This window comes from Phalaenopsis equestris, unplaced genomic scaffold, assembly GCF_001263595.1.
Source record: "Phalaenopsis equestris unplaced genomic scaffold, ASM126359v1 Scaffold000002, whole genome shotgun sequence".
NCBI lineage: Eukaryota > Viridiplantae > Streptophyta > Magnoliopsida > Asparagales > Orchidaceae > Phalaenopsis > Phalaenopsis equestris.
Genome location: NW_018164444.1, coordinates 54,951,810 through 54,971,065, shown reverse-complemented (window position 1 = coordinate 54,971,065; position 19,256 = coordinate 54,951,810). Strand labels below are relative to the sequence as shown.

The 19,256-nt window shown below is 32.9% G+C and overlaps 1 protein-coding gene and 1 pseudogene across 1 annotated transcript; both read left to right on the top strand.

Annotated features, from left to right (window-relative positions):
• Positions 1-564: 564 nt before the first annotated feature.
• LOC110018017 (TBCC domain-containing protein 1-like) lies at positions 565-18,716 on the top strand (the record flags this gene model as incomplete). Its single annotated transcript, XM_020715224.1, is given in 6 exon segments — positions 565-984; positions 4,165-4,269; positions 5,087-5,227; positions 17,755-17,958; positions 18,218-18,310; positions 18,537-18,716. Coding segments are annotated over 6 exon segments (1,128 nt in total), but the record flags the coding sequence as incomplete, so codon positions are not given.
• Positions 10,420-11,281, top strand: LOC110028863 (annotated as a pseudogene).
• Positions 18,717-19,256: the final 540 nt, after the last annotated feature.

Genomic DNA, 19,256 nt, shown 5'->3' with positions numbered 1-19,256 from the left:
CCGCGCTTTGTGTAATCAAAGGCAAACTATATCACTTGTGAACTGATTTTATCTCTATTGATTTTTTATTTTATTTTTTTAAATTTTTTAAGGTTTTTAAGTGATAAAACTGACATTAAAGTTATCGGGGAAAACTATGAAATTGAAGGTAACTAGATTTTCTCAAACAAGTGTCAATAAACTACTAAGCAGTATCATGTGTAGCTAAGGGCTTATTTGGGATCAAATTTGTTTTTTTTTCTTATTATCAGAGTATCATAATAGTCGGACTGTAACTTCTTCTATTTTCAGAATGTTCAAGCTTTATTTAGTCTAGCTATTTCTGTTTAATATGGTTTGTGTGGCGTAGTGGTGTGTCGATGCCAATTTTTGGGTTGAATGGTTTGATTACTTCATGATCATATTCTGTGAATTGCTTATGCTTTCAGTTTGGTGTTTTTTACATGGTAACAAAACTTTTGATAGTAATGCCCCCAGATAAAAGCTAAGTAGCTTGATAGCCTGTCATTATCTTGTGGAAACGATATGCGGTTTTTCATTTTTCTTTAATGTTGTTGTATTCAGGTTATTACAATGGAAAGATTTGAACACCTTGGTTTTCTCATCCAATTTGAGAAGGGATGTGATGTGATTCCTTTAAGGCAAGCAGCCCCATTTTTCTCAAATTCAGATTCAGATATGCCTGCTGCGCCTGTCTCAGCTGCTCAAGTTCATGACTGGATTTCACAAATCATCAATGATTCATTAGAGCATAATGCTGAGAAGGCGATGGCCAAGGAAAATGGCCCTTCCAGTGCATTGGATGTTGATGTGACCATGGCTGATGCAACTCCGTGCCATTTTAGAAACCAAACTAGCAACTCAAAAACTGGGATTTCAATGCAAAGCTATCCTGGGAATTCTAGAACTCAGACATTTGTGGAAGGCATCTCTAAAGCTTCGTTAGTTAAGCAACCATGTGATATTAAAGGACATTCTGTTAAGGTACTGTTGATAACATTTAAATATTTAATGTATAAATTCTTAAAATATGCTTGGTTTCTCAAAGTTTATTGTATCATTTTACATTTGCTCTCTTTTTTGTTTACAAGCAAATATGAAAAAATCATTATCATAAATGATGCACGTTGCTTAGTGATATTTTTCAGCCTCTGCTACCAACTGATTATTTTATTTATTGTAACACATGTATCAGTTACCTGCATAATGGATCTTTTTGCATTCATAGAAAACAAGTTTTTTCTCTACCATTCTTTTCATAAAGCCTGTTTGTAACTGCATGCATACTTGGTAACTTTTCTGTCAAACAAATCTAAGAAGTTTGAATGTTTTAAGCATAGAAAAGTAAATTTTTTGGCTGTTTAGAGCTTATTGTATTCTTTGAAGCAATCCAAACTAGTGTTTTGGCTGATAGTCTTTAATTCATTGTCTGTGTGTATGGACTGAACTATGTCTTTAGAAATAAAGCTCAATTTTGGAAGCAGACGTTCATGAAATTTATTAGCTGAGAATTTCTGATGACAAGCATCTAGCATCTAGTTTTCATCAATTTCCGAGTACCAGTATTTAAATTGTGTTGTCTATACTCGAGGAGATGGTTCTAAAGCTAAGTGGCAATGGTGGGGATTAGTGGAGGATGCTGAGCAGTGGAGGATAATGTGGGAGTGTTTTACTGCTGCTGCTGGATGGTTGTTGCCTGCATTGAATATGGGGCATCCTATTTTCAATCGCTAACAATACAGTAGATCACTACATGCATTGCCAATTGTTGCTGTCATTATTTTCTTGCCTTTTGAAATCTTTTTAACTGGTTCTAATTGAGCTTATGCTTCCATGGTTTTGTGGAGGTATTTTGTATTTGAATAATTTGTTTGGATGTCCTGTTCTAATTTACAGATGTTTAATATATTTTTTCTTTTGCTGCAAAACCTATGTAGTATGAACACTTAAAGAAGGCTACAATGGCACGTCCAAAATAAAATGAAAATTTTAAAAAATGTTGGACTGGCACTCGTTGATTGGCTTCCTGTTTTTTGGTATATATATTCGTTATTTGTTCTTTCTGGTATATAACTTGTTACTTCAAAATTGAAGCATGAAGGATGCAGTGTTAGTGATTGGCATTACCCATCTTTTTTTTTAACAAACGGGTAAATTTGTTTACCAAAAAGTTGTTTTTATTTCTTTAGTAGATATATATCAAGCTCTTCATTTTATTTTACTTTCATTTCTTAAAATCCTATTTATGTGAGAAATGAGCATTTTCCACAGAAAAGAGTATTAACTTGGGGCTGGTTGGGTTCATTTTTTTTTTTCTATTTTTCGTTTCTATTTTATCTATTTATTGTTTATGTTTTGTTTTGAATAAAAACTAAAATGTTGTTTTGAAAACTCTCAAATATGACACTAAATAGGACACAAATAGCTGACTTCAGTTTGGGGGATAAAGGCTTGTTGTTTTTGTGGCTGTTTTGATTTGAATCAAAACTTGTTTGGTAAGCAAAAATAAGAATGTTTGTTTTCGAACTCTCAAGACAACTAAAATGTTGTTTTGAGTGTTTTTAGAAACATTTTGATTTGTTTTAAAAAAAATAAAAACATGTAAAATACACTAAATGAAATTGTTTTTAAAAACAAAAGCAATAACAATAACAATAACAAAAAATAAAAGTTATTCCAAAGAAGCACATAGATTTCTCTTAACCTCTTTCAGAGAGGGGGGGAGGGAGAGAGAGAGAGAGACATTTATGTTTGTATGTGTTTGAGAAAGGTGAGACCTTCATTTTCTTTCTGTTCTTCAACCTGCGTAGGCCCAATCCTTTTTGTTCTCACCAACAGTTCCAAAAGTTACTGGTGGACGAAGTTTTTTTTCATTCCTTGGCAGTACTCAAGTCAATTCTCTTAGCCGTGCGCCGACAGGGTGGGTTTTTTAAAAGTTTTTTCTTCGATCCTTAAGAAATATGATTGGAAGCTTCAGAATTGCATTCCAGTTGTAAGGATTCTATTATGAATGATTGTCTGAGTCCCAACTTCCCTTTCTTTTGTAAAGTTCAATTTTCCTTCAACTTCTACTTGCAGTGTTTCTCTATATCTTTCCTATAAAAGACTTATTTTTCTTATATGATATTATTTTGTTGATTCTAAAGCAAAGGATGTACCTTTACTAAATTTGAGGCTCGCAAGGGGATTGGGATTCATTTTCATTCCAATGAGCATTACAAAAGGCTTACCACATTGTTTCTTGAGCTATGCTAATGTGCTTGATTTTTTTTTTTTTAGCTAGAATTGGAAAGTCCATTGATGGGGTATTTCAACTGAAAATAACCTTCTTACTAGATCCACCAAGTGTCTTAAGGGAGGATATATTTCTGACTTGGTTTTAGAATCCTAATTCTCAAGTTTGGCTGAACAATTTATTCATGTTAAGAACAGCGTTAATTATTCAGTCCATATATATATGGCTCTAACATCTATGCCAGGTACTTACAAGTTATCTTCCTATTTTAATAGGTTTGGAAGATCAATGAATTTTTTTTTCTTTTGGCTCTTTCATCTGTCATGTTGCTGTGGTTCTCAGCATGTACTTTCTGATTAAGTTAAGGCATTTCCTATTGGGTTCTTCCGCAAGCTGCTATGATTTATAGCATGTATTCTTTCATTTAACAAAAAGAAAATCTCAGTTTTATCCATATAAATGTGTTACCACCTAAACGGTAGATAGTGATGTAGATGATGTGGCTGTTACATTGTATTCTTTTATTCGTTGAGAAATTTTTTTTTTTTTAATAAAAAGTAATGTAGTTGCTTTAGGTTTTAACTTTTATAGGAAGCATTTATTTCGCAAACACTAGCTTAAAATCTGTGATTGTTTTGGTGCCCATTAATAATCTAGTTCATCCTGGTGTTCTTATTGGTTTGCTTTCTGCCTGTGAAAATTAAACTTTTTTTACCAATTTATTAGAAAATAATTGAAAATTGATACTTATTATTAGTTGATTTTTACCTGTTGAATGGTATAGGAAGATGCCGCCTATGCTTCTATACGTTGGTAAAAAAAATGTTATCTTACACGTCATTGTTGAGCTTTTGTTCTTGTTCTTGTTCTGATTGATGAATGAAACAATTGACGCATGTTTTTGACCATTTAATTAAATTGCTTTGCAGATTTTGAATTGCCATGATTCAGTGATATATTTACTAGCGCCCATGAAATACGCTATTGTTAATGGCTGCTCTGATGCAACTCTTGTTCTTGGTGCGATTGGTAAGGTAAGTAAAATTCTTTTGTGATTTTTTTAGCATGAATATTGATCTGTGGTATTGTTGGGCAGAATATTTTATTGTATTGTTTACTGCAACCATCAATCTTCCTGTGTTAGTTTTGCATCATTCCTTCCAGTTATTTGTTCCTACTAGCTCATTGCTAAATATGCTGTCTTTAATATAGGCCTAACCTAATTTTTTTATCTTGCATGAACCTACCCATTCTTCTAACTTTGTTACTTCTAATAAGATTGCACGTTTTTAGAACCATTTGTTCAAATAAACTTCAGCATTCTCTACCTGCTATTTCTTCATATTGAAAATAGCAAATAAGGATGTGTAGATTGGTCCCTTTTTTCCTACAAGTTTTTCTTAAAGTTGGGCGCCATGATGAAATGTAGGATGTCTACAGCATTTATACATACCATTAGGGTAATTGTGGATTAGAAAAATGTTTCTTCGCCATTGCCTATATAATATACTATATCTATGATGTAACACTTTGACAGACTTATAAACTTCATAAAAATGGCATTTTCAACCTTTTGAGACTTTGTACACTTGTTAAATCAGCAAGAAGAGGTTTTCTTTGGATAGATGGATGAGTTATATATTCTATTGAATTTACTGTCACAAACTTGTTTACAAAATAATTGAACTCTTAAGCTGAGTTTTAGTTTGCTTTTTCTATCAAGTTTACTTTTTGTTATGTAAAAACGCTGTCCTAGAGTTAGCTAGAGACGTGCTGGCTTTTTTGCTGATAAGGTTTATGAAAATCATATAAATTCTTATAACTAACAACTGCATTTTTTTTTTCCTGCAGGATGTAAGAGTGGAGCACTGTGAAAGGGTACAGCTGATTGCTGCTGCTAAACGCATTTGTATTGCAAACTGCCGGGAATGTATATTTTATTTGGGAGTTAATCAGAGACCGCTTTTTCTTGGAGATAATCACAAACTACAAGTGAGTAATTTTTTTGGAGCTAATGAAGGCTCTTAATACATCTTCTTGTTATTATATTTACCAATGTATCACTCTGTGCATTTATTTACCAATGTTTTTAAGCACGCTTGATGTGCAAAGCCAAGCAAAGCACATGAGTCCCGCCCTGCTTTGTTGAAGCGCACTTTGAAGCACTGATGCAAAGCGGTTGGTCCGGTTCACAGTTTAGCCAGATGGAATAAAGGGCTAATGAATTAATTTTGTTTGTTTTATGGAACTTGAGACTTTATTAGTTTATTTATGCTTGAAAATTTTAATTTTATTTGGAGTTCTTAAATTTTTTAGTTATTGCAGCAAACTATTAGAAATTAGTCAAAAGTTTAATTAGAGGTTCACTCTCAATGTTTGCCTTAAAATTAGGTATTTCACCATATTTATATTTTTTATTTTAGATTAACTTTTAAGTTATATTTTTTGTTTTATAATTGTTAATGAAGGTATTTATATATTAATAGTTTTATATAACCTATTAGCGTATTAGTTAATAAAGATGCCGCTTTGCCCTTTGAACCAAAAATAAAGCCTTCCTATCTCATTGTGCTTTCGCTTTAATCATATTGGATATTTACGTGCATACTTAAGCTGGTCTCACTTTCAATTTCTAATTAATTGCAGTTTTTATTGCTCATTTGTCATTTATCCTCAGAAATTGTCAAAGCTTTACTTTTGAACGAACATACCTTTTGTCTGGCTAATAACCTTTTCCATAGCAACCTGTTATTTTCTTTAGGATAATTGTATATTAGGTCTTAATACATCTCCTTGTTTTTATATTTACCTATGTATCACTCTGTGCATTTATGTACCAATGTTTTTAAGCCTCTTGATGTGCAAAGCCAAGCAAAGCACATGAGTCCTGCCCTGCTTTGTTGAAGCGCACTTTGAAGCGCTGATGCAAAGCGGTTGGTCCGGTTCACAGTTTAGCCAGATGGAATAAAGGGCTAATGAATTAATTTTGTTTGTTTTATGGAACTTGAGACTTTATTAGTTTATTTATGCTTGAAAATTTTAATTTTATTTGGAGTTCTAAGATTTTTTTTGCGATTTTCAAGTTTTTAGTTATTGCAGCAAACTATTAGAAATTAGTCAAAAGTTTAATTTACAGGTTCACTCTCAATGTTTGCCTTAAAATTAGGTATTTCACCATATTTATATTTTTTATTTTAGATTAACTTTTAAGTTATATTTTTTGTTTTATAATTGTTAATGAAGGTATTTATATATTAATAGTTTTATATAACCTATTAGCGTATTAGTTAATAAAGATGCCGCTTTGCCCTTTGAACCAAAAATAAAGCCTTCCTATCTCATTGTGCTTTCGCTTTAATCATATTGGATATTTACGTGCATACTTAAGCTGGTCTCACTTTCAATTTCTAATTAATTGCAGTTTTTATTGCTCATTTGTCATTTATCCTCAGAAATTGTCAAAGCTTTACTTTTGAACGAACACACCGTTTGTCTGGCTAATAACCTTTTCCATAGTCAACCTGTTATTTTCTTTAGGATAATTGTATATTAGAATTTCGATGAAAGAGACATTATGCGGTGACTTTCTCGGGGTCTTACTGTTCTATATTCTAACATTACATTTACTCTTTCATTTGAATGTTATATATGTAGTAGATATGCAATTGATCAGCATTGCTTTCTTCTACGTGGTCATGGTTAATGAAGTATTTTACCTCTAAGTTAGCAGATTGCATGGATTATAATATTCAGATTGTTTTTATGGAACTTTTTAAATAGAATGATGGTTTTTCAAAGCAGATTACTGTGAATAATAGAGTTAAGGGCACCATAAAAATGGACATCCAATGTGCTTATCCTTTTATTAGCAGGATTTAGCATTTCATTTATTGAGGTCATGAAATGCTTTAAAACTTATACTGCAGGTGAAAACAAGAAGTTGCTATGGGATTGCTTTTTTAAGGTGTGAAATCTGTTCAGTGCAGTTACTTCAACGTTTACTTTTTGTTGAAAAGCATAGTGATAGGAACTGAGATGTTTTTCTAGAGAAATTAGAACAGAAATAATTTCTATTTTATTCCGCCAAAAGCAAATCAATATTACAACTTCAAATGCATAAAAGATAAGCATCTACAATTCAAGAGGTCTCTCCCAAATCCTACAATTCGAGAGGTGGGAAATCTCTTTCAAACCCTAACCCTAAGACACACGACAGAATTTCATGCATAACCCTAACCTTAACCATATTGGCCTTATTTATATTACACAATAATAAATAACAAAAGATTAAGTTGCCCTTAGACACACAAAAGGCTAAATTGCCCTTAGGGACCGGCGTAACAGACATACTATTTGAACCTTTTTGTGATATTTACTAGTTTTATAATAATTGATTGAGTTGTTGTAAATCACTTGAACTTCATTTGTCAATGATTCTATTGGGTGAAAACCTTTTTGTTGATAAAAAGCTGGGTGAAAACCTTTTTGTTGAACAGCTTTAAGTTGAAGTTCCTGACCGGTTTGCTGTTGGTGTCATTTGGGAAACTTATTGTTGAGGTCTGCTTGGGATTAGTTTTCCCACTGCTTTACTTTTCATACTAGTTTTTTTTGTTGGTTTCTAGAAATTTATGTAGTCGAAAGCTCTTTTTGCAACCAAATTTGTTGAGTGTGATAGTCATAAGAAAGCTAATGTATAATTTTGAATAAAAGAATGTTTCTTATACCCACAACAATTTTCAATATTTTCTCCCTATTATAGCTATAGAAACACCTTTATTTGCAACCACCCCAAACATGCCCTAACTTAGGTGGGTTTTGAGTGTTTTGCTGGAGTGCCATGTTTTATTGCAATATATTTGGCTTCTATGTGCTTACTTTTTGATCTTATTTGTACTTTTGTGCTAATTTTTTAATGTATAATTTCTTGTAAAATATTATAAATCTTTTGTATGTCTCATTATTTTTTTTTATTATATGCCAGATGTTTATGACCTACACCTAAGGACATCCTTTTTTTATTCAGGGTGTATGTTTAAAAATTGTGCTACAATTTGTAATGAATAAAATTTTAAAAAATAAGATTTATGTGATTAAACAAATGTTTTGACAAACCATTCCAAATAAAGTAATCTATTCTTGTTCTAAAATGAAACTTAAAATTAAAGAATAATATTTACTATTCATCTATTATAGTGTTGAATATTTTCTTAGGTTTGAAAGATTTTTAGCCAAACAAATTTTGTTTAAAATATATTCTATTATCGATATGTGTTTCATTAAAAGTATTTTATGAGAAGTTAAACATGATTTAAGGTATAATTCTCCAAAAGCATTAGATGAAGCCTGATATAGAGTTTAAAAGCGTTAAAGTTTGAAAGATATTTACATTATGCTTTTGTTATGGCTGACAATACTTGATTAGTGATTATATGAAGAAAATCTTATAAATATGACATAAAGCTCAACAAGCATATATTAGCATCAATATCATATATGATCGAATTTAATTATATTAAATAAATTGTAATTCATGATTTTTTTTAATAGAATGAATTCAATAAGATTTATTGTTGCAAAATCATTCTACATTTGATTTTGTTAAGTTTAAATATTCACATGAACCAGCTCTAGAATCTGGTTTAGAGTTTAATATAGAATATATTCATGAAACTGAACCAAAAATTTTAAAAAATTTAAAACCTAAATTGAATTGAACATTTGAAAACCCAAACATGTGTTGAACATATACTTAATCCGTGTTTTTAAATTCAACACATTCTTTTTGACTGACTTGTTAGTCTGATTTTAGCGGATTTAATTTTTTAAGGGACATTGTTTTCTTTTGAGATATTGACTATATATATTTACACTTAGAGACAATGTGAAATAAATTTATCCTTGATTAGGTTGGTGCAGCTGCAATATTTTTCTCGTGTTATTTTCCTCCTTTGTTTGAGTGGGCGGAGGACATCAAGAAATATGGTAGGAATAATGGAAACTCTGACTTCTTTTTTAGCTGAAGGTATTCAACTTGCTTTCCTCTGTTGTCTGAATTTGGTCAGGAAATTTCTGTATGACCATCCCAAAATAGAGCTAATTCGTAAGGAATTTGAGCTTATGCACCTTGTTGGGGGGTGAAAAATTGGACTTTTAGATGGAAGACACATTCTTATTCAACTTAATAATGAAGAAGATTACACGCGCTTATTTTCTAGAAGGATAATTTGAATTAATAATAGAGCAATGAAAATTCTGAAATGGTCTGTGGATTGTCCTACAGACGGAACCACCAATCATTCCAGTTTGGATTCACCTTTATGGACTGAAATTTCATTATTTTACTCAAAAATGTTGTAGCTCTCCTGCCTTTAGAACCTCCTATCTTGGGGGAGAGAGATTCTTCAGACCCCACCTCCCCTAAAACCTATCACTGATATTATAGACAATAATGCTTCTACTGCTCCACTATGGCCTCATCAAGTCGAGGAAGCTGTTAATGTTACTCAAGCTCATAAGGATCATATTGTGCAACAACCTACACCTGTCCGACGACCTTTGGAACAATCCATTGATCAGATGAGTCAATCATCGGATTAGGAATGACAGGTCTACACATCCAGGAGGAAGAAGAAGAATGAAGATCTATTTGAGCTCAGGAATCTGATGGATGATATTTTGTTAGTTCCGATAATGGTACTCACCTTACCAATTTGTTAGTCGATTCTCTTCCAAGAACTAGAGGCAGTGGGAGGATTAATGAGACATTTCTAGCACTTTTGCCCTCGTTGGTGGTATTTTGATTTTTTATCTCTATATATTTTCGATTTATTTGGGATTTGTGTGTGTTGTATTGTGTGAGTTGGGCCTTTCTTTAGGCTCTCTTATACAACCTTTCTATATATTTTTCTCTTTAATATATTAGCCCTTAGGCTTTTCCTTATTGTTATGGGCCTGATATTTTCTTAGCGGCGGCCATGCCACCTCAGGATCAGTGGAATTGAAATTTGGGACGGAAGGGCCAGATATTTTCTTAGCGGCAGCCATGCCACCTCAAGATCAGTGGAATTGAAATTTGGGACGGAAGGGCCAGTTATTTTCTTAGTGGCAGCCATGCCACCTCAGGAGCAGTGGAAGCAGCCGCGATCATAGGTTGCGCGGCATAAGGGGAGCAGCCTGGTGAGGTGATGGTCTCCGGCGATGCTGCCAAAGCGTGCGCGGCGGCCGTCGGTATCACGATGTTCATCACTGGTCATCCCTTTGATACTGTCAAGGTGAAGTTGCAAGCTCACAACACTAAAACACAAGTAAAGGAGTATAGGATCGCTTTACACTGTACTAGACAGATAATAAGCACTGAAGGAGTTAAAGGACTGTATAAAGGCGCATCATCTTCGTTCATTGGGATAGCATTTGAGAGCTCCCTTTTTTTGGCATTTACTCCCAAACAAAGCAGTTTTTACAGGGAGAATCCCGGAGCAGCAAGCCACGACTCCAGGTGATTATACCTTCCGGTGCATGTGTTGGCGCAATAATTAGCTTAATACTTTGTCCCGTGGAACTAGTGAAGTGTAGAGTGCAAGTCCAGGGAAAGGATTCAACGTTGTCCAGCTACAACAGATACAACGGTCCTCTAGATTGTGCTCTAAAAACTTTTAAGAATGAAGGGATTAAAGGTATGTTCCGCGGAGGGCTCACAACTTCGCTACGTGAATCAATCGGAAACGCCATCTTCTTTACCACTTATGAGTCGAGTCGCTATTACATGCATTCTAAACTTAATCATGCTGAAGGTCAGGCCTCAAAAACCTTACAAGATGTGGGAATTGGGATCATAACTGGAAGATTATCTGGAATGGCTATTTACAGAAGGTCCGGTTTAAGAGGATGTTTTGCAGGTCTTGGACCCACTTTGGCGAGAGCATTTCCTGCAAACGCTGCTGCTATTGTTGCATTGGAACTCACTGCAAAGATGCTTGGTGTCAAGCGCGATTAATTTTGGAGGTTTATTCTTTTGAACATTACTTTGTTCTAAAATGAATTCAACTCTTTCGTGTGGAGCAAAGGGCGGGGGTGCAATACGAGATCTCAAAATTTATTGCAGGTGCAACCAACAATGCCTTTTATTCACATGTCAAAAAGGAGAGAATCGTGGAAGAAAATTTATAGATGTCATCAAAATTGTTCGCCAGATAGTTGCGGTTTTCTCAAATGGGCTGACGAAATGGATGCTACGGACGATGCGACGAAGTATCAATTACTAGCTTATGAGGAGAAGCTTACTGAAAAACTTGAGTCGATTGCACTTCAAATGAAGTTTATATTAGCAATCCTCATTGTTAATGTAGCCCTCTTGTTAGCTTTGTTCAAGTTTTTTTTGAACATGAGGTGAAATATTGAATGATTTAGTGAAGCTAAGTTGGAAAGGTGATGAATAAAAGATATCAAGTGTTATGAATTTCTTAAGTTTGTGTTGATATATGTTTAGATTAGACAAAAGATTGTTTGTTCTTTACAATAATATGCAATTAGTGGTCATATACATTGTTGTAGAAATAAAATAGAGCATGGGAAGAAACTTTATCGTTGCAATTCATTCTTTTACTTCTAAAATCAGCAGTCTCAAAATTTACATTTCAACTCAGGGTCTGATTGGGGCAGCTGCAGCTTCTCATCTTTTTAGTTACAGCTGAGCTACCCCAGGAAGTTGCTGTGGGGAAGCTAGCTATCTGTTTGTTGCAGCTGTGGGACAGCTGTATCTTGAAAAATGACTATTCTACCCTTATTTAGTAAAGCTTTTTAAAACAAAATTGTAACAACCACATTTGATATTTCAGAAGCAGAAATTCATTTCAAAATAGATATTATTATCAGAATGACAAAAGATTTCGTTTGTACACTGCACGTCTTATCAACCATCGGGCTCCACATCATCATACAATTTATCATTGGACGATGTGGCGTCCGGTGATTGGCCGTTCGGATGAGTGGACGAATATTTTTTTTCGCTTAGAAGAGGATCCTTAATATCATTTAGTGTTAGTGTAAGGCAGCTTTTTTGAAAGGTAAGGGCAAAATCTTGGAAATATGCCGCGAGGCCCTCATAACGGCAATGAGCAAATTTAAATTTCCCCTTCTGTACAAACCTCCCATGCGAGTGCTTCACTTCTCCCCTCCTTCCTCGCCCGCGTTTGCCCTAAATTCGAAATCTCTGCAGCTGCAACCCGAAGAGCTCCAGCAGAACTCCTTTTCGTTCCCACAAACCCCCAATCCAGAATCTTATTCCTTCCCTCTCTGTCTTGACCCCAGATCCTTCCTTTCTGCCTTAGTCCAATGTCAAACCCACTTCCAGATACGAAAAGTTCACGCCTTGGCGATCGCAACCCACAATAAGCTCGAAGCATTCTATCACTTCAATTCTATTATTAACATCTTCATCTATATCACCATCACTTTGAACAATGGACCCGAGATATTTGAAGCTTTCATGCTTTTTAATAATTTGATCACCCATAATTGCAACTTTGTCACTGGAGCTACTACTACTAAACTTACTTCCATGTACTCAGCTTTAGTTCTACTCAAACGAAGGCCTTTAGACTCCAAAGTTGACCTTTATAATTCAAGTTTTTCCTGAGTTCTTTCTCTAGTCTTATCCACAAGAAGCATATCATCAGGGAAAAACATACACCGTGGTACATCCTCCTGTAAATGTCGAGTAAGAGCATCCATAACTAAAGCAAAAAGATAAGGGCTTAAAGACAATCCCTGATGTAATCCACTTCTTGAAATAGAAAAAAATTTGGTCAGTCCTCCTTCTGTTTGAGCACAAGTAATAACTCTACTATACATATTTTTAATGACTTGAATAAAGTCATATGAACACCTGTCTTTTCTAAAACTCTCCAAAAGATATCTCTTTTAAGTTTTTTCTAGATCAATAAAAATCATATGTAAATCATTCTTATTCTCTATGTACTTCTCCATCAAATTTCTCAATAAATGTATAGCTTTCATAGTAGACCTGCCCGTCATAAATCCAAACTGATTATGTGAAATCTTTGTAATATGTCTTGTCCTATTTTCAATTACTCTCTCCCATATATTTAAAGTATGACACATCAACTTAATTCCTCTGTAATTTGCACAATCTTGTGCATCTCTTTTATTCTTAAAAAATGAGGATCAAAATACTCTTTCTCCACTTCTCAGACATTTTTTTAGTTTTTGAAATAGTATTAAATAGTTTAGTAAGTCAAGAAACTCCCAAATCTCCTAAATATTTCCACACTTCAATTGGGATATCATAAGGTTCTACAGACTTTCCACCATTATTTTTTTTTAAAGCATCCTCAACATCTTTTTTACTAATATGACAGTAAAAATGAAACATTTTGTTATTATTAACAATATTAAGATCACTAAGGGTAATCATATTTTCAGAAACTTCATTGAAAAGTATATCAAAATAATTCACCCACATGTTGAATATCTTTTTTAAAAAAATACTTTTTGATTTTCATCTTTAATACACTTTACTCGAGTTAAATATTTACTTTTCTTTTTGTTTATCTAGTTTATATATATATATATATATATATATATATATTTCCTCTTTAGTATATAATTGATTATAATGATCATTAAAAGCAGAATTTTTAGCGTCATTGATTGCTCTCTTAAACTCTCTACGAGTGATTTTATATTTTTCCCAGTTTTTTATGTTTTTACTTTTGAACCAATTTCTATAACATAGCTTCTTATATTTTATTTTTTCGTGCACATTCTTATTCCGCCGCCAACTTTATATTCATAGAAAAAATTCCTTTTGATCTTTTAAATATTTCTTTTGTTACTTGTTTAATAGTGTTTGTTATTTTCCCACATAGAAATTGCTTTTTCATACAAATCCCAAATCTTGAAATCTTGAAGTTTACTCGTAAAAATAATTTTATTTTCTTTTAGGTGTCCAAATCTACTTTTAGGTGCCCACATCTAATTCTATAACAATGATTCTTAGTATTCTTTATTTTACAACAGTTCGCCTTAAAATTTAGAGCCAGTAATCAATGTTGAGTACTTGAATTCTCACGTGGAATGACCTTTCAATTTTTATATTCTCGACGATCTCTTCTTCTCATTAAAGAATAATAAATTTGTGTTTTGTTAGATCCATTCTTATAAGTGATAATATGCTTATCTCTTTTCTTGAATAAAGTATTAGCAATAACAAAATTATACGCTAAAGCAAAATTTATAACGACTCTACCTTTTTCATTAATCATTCCAAAAATTGGCCATTATGAATATTTTTAACGTCTTCTGCCACTCTACCTACATGTTCTTTTGAATCTTCTCCAATAAAAATTATTTCTTTAAGGGGTGTCGTTTGTATTAATTCTTCTAAGTCATTCAGAAATTTTTCTTTAAAACCTATATCTAAACCTACTTGAGGAGCATAAACACTTATAATATTAAAAATCTTAGTATCAACAACCATCTCAAGGGCTATAATTTTATCTTAAATTCTGTTAACTTTTACTACATTATCTTTCAAACTCTGATCTATAATTACACGTACACCATTTCTAGTGCGACTCTTACCTGAATACCAAAGTTTAAAACATAAGTTATAAATTTCCTTAGACTCCATCCCATTTAGTTTCTTGATTAAATAAAATATTTATCTTTCTATGAATCATAATATCAATTAATTTCATTAATTTACTTGTAAGAGTACCTATGTTCCAAGATACTAACCTAATATTAGTTTCATTAACTAACTTCTTTACCCACATCCGTCCGTAATAGGAGAACCCTTACTTATTTGACACTACATTCGGGTGCCGGTGTTGCGGCCTTTACACACTTTTTATGGTATTCAGGCCATATAGCTTTTTGCTTCTAAGGGATGCCCTAGCATTTACATAGTGATCAAAAGGATTCATGTCATGATGTTCCGACAAATTTATGCTGACTGTCGACTACCTAACGCAACCCTCCACTTTTCATATCCGGAGCGTGGGACCCGACAATGACAGTGTTTAGTCTTGGCACAATAGCAGTAAAATATTAAGAAAAAAGAACAAATGAGTTGGATGAAGATAGGTTGCATCTGGATACCTCAGGGAATTTCTTATTTTTCTCGTGGCCTTGCTTATGAAAATGTCTAAAAAAAGTCATTCTCTAGCATTTTTGCAATATGAAAGCTTGGGGGGTTTTCAAAAATCACGTGCTGACAATAATTATTTTTGTAGAAACAACTCAAATTTACTTATCATGCTGGTTGGAAATATGTTCATCAACCAAGACACGAGTAATAGGTGTATTAAGTGAAATTGAGGCGGAGTTTGCTTTCAAAGAATTTTTTAATCTAAACCCCATGGAAAAAGTACTGCATGATTAATAAGATCAAAATAAATATGCAAAGTGGAAATCCATATCAGATTGATGAGATATTCGTAATTTCTAATATGGTAGTCAACTTTAGCATTTTAATATGGAATCCTTTGACATAATACGATTGCTGTGATGAAAATATATGAAATACTCTTCACCATTTTGGAGCCAGATAAGAATATGTCCAGCATACTACTTGATAATTCTCCTTTTGAAATCATCAAATGAATTTTATAATTGGTTTTATGAAAACTGATATTCCCACTAAATATAATACTCTTAATGAAAGGCATGTATATAATAAATCCATTAAAAAACATTCTTGAAAATAAAGCACAATAATTATTTCTTGAAAGAAAACATTGCAACATCAACAACAAGCCTGTTTTCCACTAAGTGAATCTTTTTCTCTATTCTATCCTATTGAGTGTCATATTTCATTTAATTCTTTATTATATTACCTACAAAATAAACTCTAAGATGATTAAAATATACAATTTTGCATGAAATACTGTATAATAAAAACATGTAAATCTAACAGGTTAAAGATAATAGAAGCACGCCAATAGTATCAGAGTCATGAATACCAACTACCAAGTAAACAATTTTCTAAGCCCATCCAACCAAGAATTCCCCGCTGGAAATTTATCAATATGCCTGAAATTTAAGAACTTTTCTGGCAGTTTCTTTTGCCTGGTTCTTAGCAAGGTTTAGGTGATACTTTTTCCCAGCCCTTCTCTCTCAAAAATTTTGACATTGGATCAATCCACATACATAACAAAATGATAAAAGAGGTAAGGATGGTGAAAAGTGGCTGCATTCGTATAAAAAACTTCCAAAAAGACTACCAACTGAAAATTAGAATAGAAAAATGGTGCATTTCCCTTTTTCGATTGACATCTCTCTAGCACTTATGCAGCTTCTTGCCAATTTTACCAGATGAATACCAAGTGTTTGAGGCCCACGCCTAGAGGCGCTCCTCAAACTAGGGCGATCAAAAAGAATCCAAAGTTTAAGCTTCACTGTCACCAATGAGACTACATTTTTTTTTTTAAAGCGTGCACTTCGAGACTTTATTCCTAGAGGCGTTTGAAGAGCACTTCAATTAGATTGTTTGAAGGACACTTCAATTAGATTATGTAAAAGAAATATGATTATATATTATATTTTATTATATTATATTTTTAATTTACATTATTTTGTATTATATTATTTTATATTATATTATTAATTTATATTATATTTTATTACACCTATATATAATATATTTGATGCAACAATTGAAAAAGTCAATCACACGATTTTAGTGTGATGTCTTGGTAGTATTATTAATTTGTTATTTTGTTGGATTTAATGTTAATTGATATATGGAGAGAAACAGAAAAATGTAGTGATTGAATTAGAGTTTGAAGATGCCAATGAGATAAAATCAAATAATGATAAAATTATTACATATGATGATTTTTTGAATATGATGAAAGCGATGATGAAGATGCTCGCTTATCTTGAATTTATTTTCAAACTTTCTTTTTGTATCCATATTTAAGATTGAGATTTGTAGTTTATGTTATTTTAAAAATCTTTTATATCAACATTTAAGATTGAGCTTTGAGATTTGTTTTATGGAAAATAAATTATATCAGTACATCAATAGTTTATGCCATATTTATAAATTATTTTTAATATAGTAAGCCTTTTTTAATTTTTTTTATTTTGAGGATTATACCTTGATCCATCTGGAGGCCTACACGTCGCCTCACTTCCTTGATTTCTTTATTTAAAACTTTTTGAATGCCTAAATTTGTTTGTGTATTCCACTTCATTCTTTGCCCCAGCTTGTCAAATGTTTTGTTTATCTCACTATAAACTTTAGAGTAAATACAATGAGAGCTGTTGAGGAAAGGTCCTATGTGGACTTGTTTCACTTCTGAAATCTTTTGATATATAGTCAACTAAAACAAATGCAACTGGTGATTAGCAATTTGTTTCGCTTTGACACTTTACCCTTAGAATTTGACTTAAATCAATTTGTTTTTTTTTTTTTTTTGGTTGGTTTTACAATTGGTTATTAAGAGAAGAGTCCAATACTAATTGTTATTATTTTTACCTTTCGCGTCATGTAGGTGGCACCATTCAATACCTATTACCCACAGCTTGAAGAACACTTAGCTTATGCTGGTGTTGATGCAGCTATTAATAAGTGGGATGAACCTGTGGTCCTGGGTATGGTTGATCCTCATGACTCGCTATCTCATCCGGCTGGAGTATCTGATGTTCAAGCTGAATCCGCAGCATACCTTGATCCTGAACAATTTACAAACTTTTGGGTGAGTTTAAAAAATGGCATGATGCTGCTTTCACAAAAAAAAAAAAGATGTTTTCATATTTGGAAGCTTTTGTGAACTCTTCATACTAACTAGTCATCGATCTTTACATTTTTTATGCAATCCTTATACTTTATATAGAAGTTCGCTTTGATTTCTTTGAGGATGCATTTGTACTAAATTTGTAAACTTCCCTTTTGGGAGGACGTGCAATGAATCTGATTTGATTCCTTTTCTTTGTCTCTTTAAATTTATAATGCAGATTCCCAACTGGTTTGGAGATTTACCATCACATTTAACCAGATGTAATCCTTTTCCTTTACCTGAAATTTATATGGCATCCCAGAGAAATAAGGTAGTGTTGCTCCGTAATCATTATTTTGATGTTTGTTATGCAGTCATTATTTTAGTTCAATGAGTTCTCTGTCTCTGTTTGTGTTTCTTCCAACTGCAAGATCTATTTCAGCTATTTAAGATATTTATTTATTTTTTTTAATGAATGATTTGTTATCTTTTGGATTTAATGAGTGTCCTATTTAGGTTTTGGTTGACGTGCTAATCTTTTTATAATCATTTTCTAGGTTTTACTACTTGCTGACATCCAAAAAGCTTTGAGGGACTTGCAAATTGATGAGGACAGGAGACGGGAGCTAGCATCTGCTCTTCATACACATTTCAAAGATTGGTTATATGGTAACGTTTCCTTGTTTTCTACTTTAGCGCACATATGCAAAATTTTGTTATAAAAAATCTGTAATATGCATTACTAATTTGATCCTCCTCTAAAAGTGTCTGCTGATTTTATTTTTGTTTTAACTTTTATTCCATCATTGTTCTATTTCCTTCATTTTTCTTCGGTTATTGGGTTGGGAAAATTCTTGTAAAAGGTATTGTTGTCAGGTAAAATAAGAGCGAAGGTGCTTAGTTTGAGTGGCACAAAGCTGTGTAGAAGGAATTTCTCATACAACCTGGTTTCTTGCCGCATTTAGTGTACATTATTTTGTATCATAACCTGCATTTCATAGAAGATATTGTCCATAATGTCACGGACAAATAGTCCCACATCGGCTAGGTGTAGGGCCGAAAAGCAGTATTTAAGTCCTGGGCTGCCCACCACCCATAAGGGCTCTTTTGGGAGGTGACAATAAGCTACAAAGATTGGAGTTAGGAGTTGCATGCATTATGAGCCGTGTAGGATGTAGTTGGTCACATAGGTTATTATGGTGAGTTACAATAATATTTATGGGCCACAAGGTCATAATTGGGAGCTCCAAGAGCTATCAGACATGTAGAACGTAGTT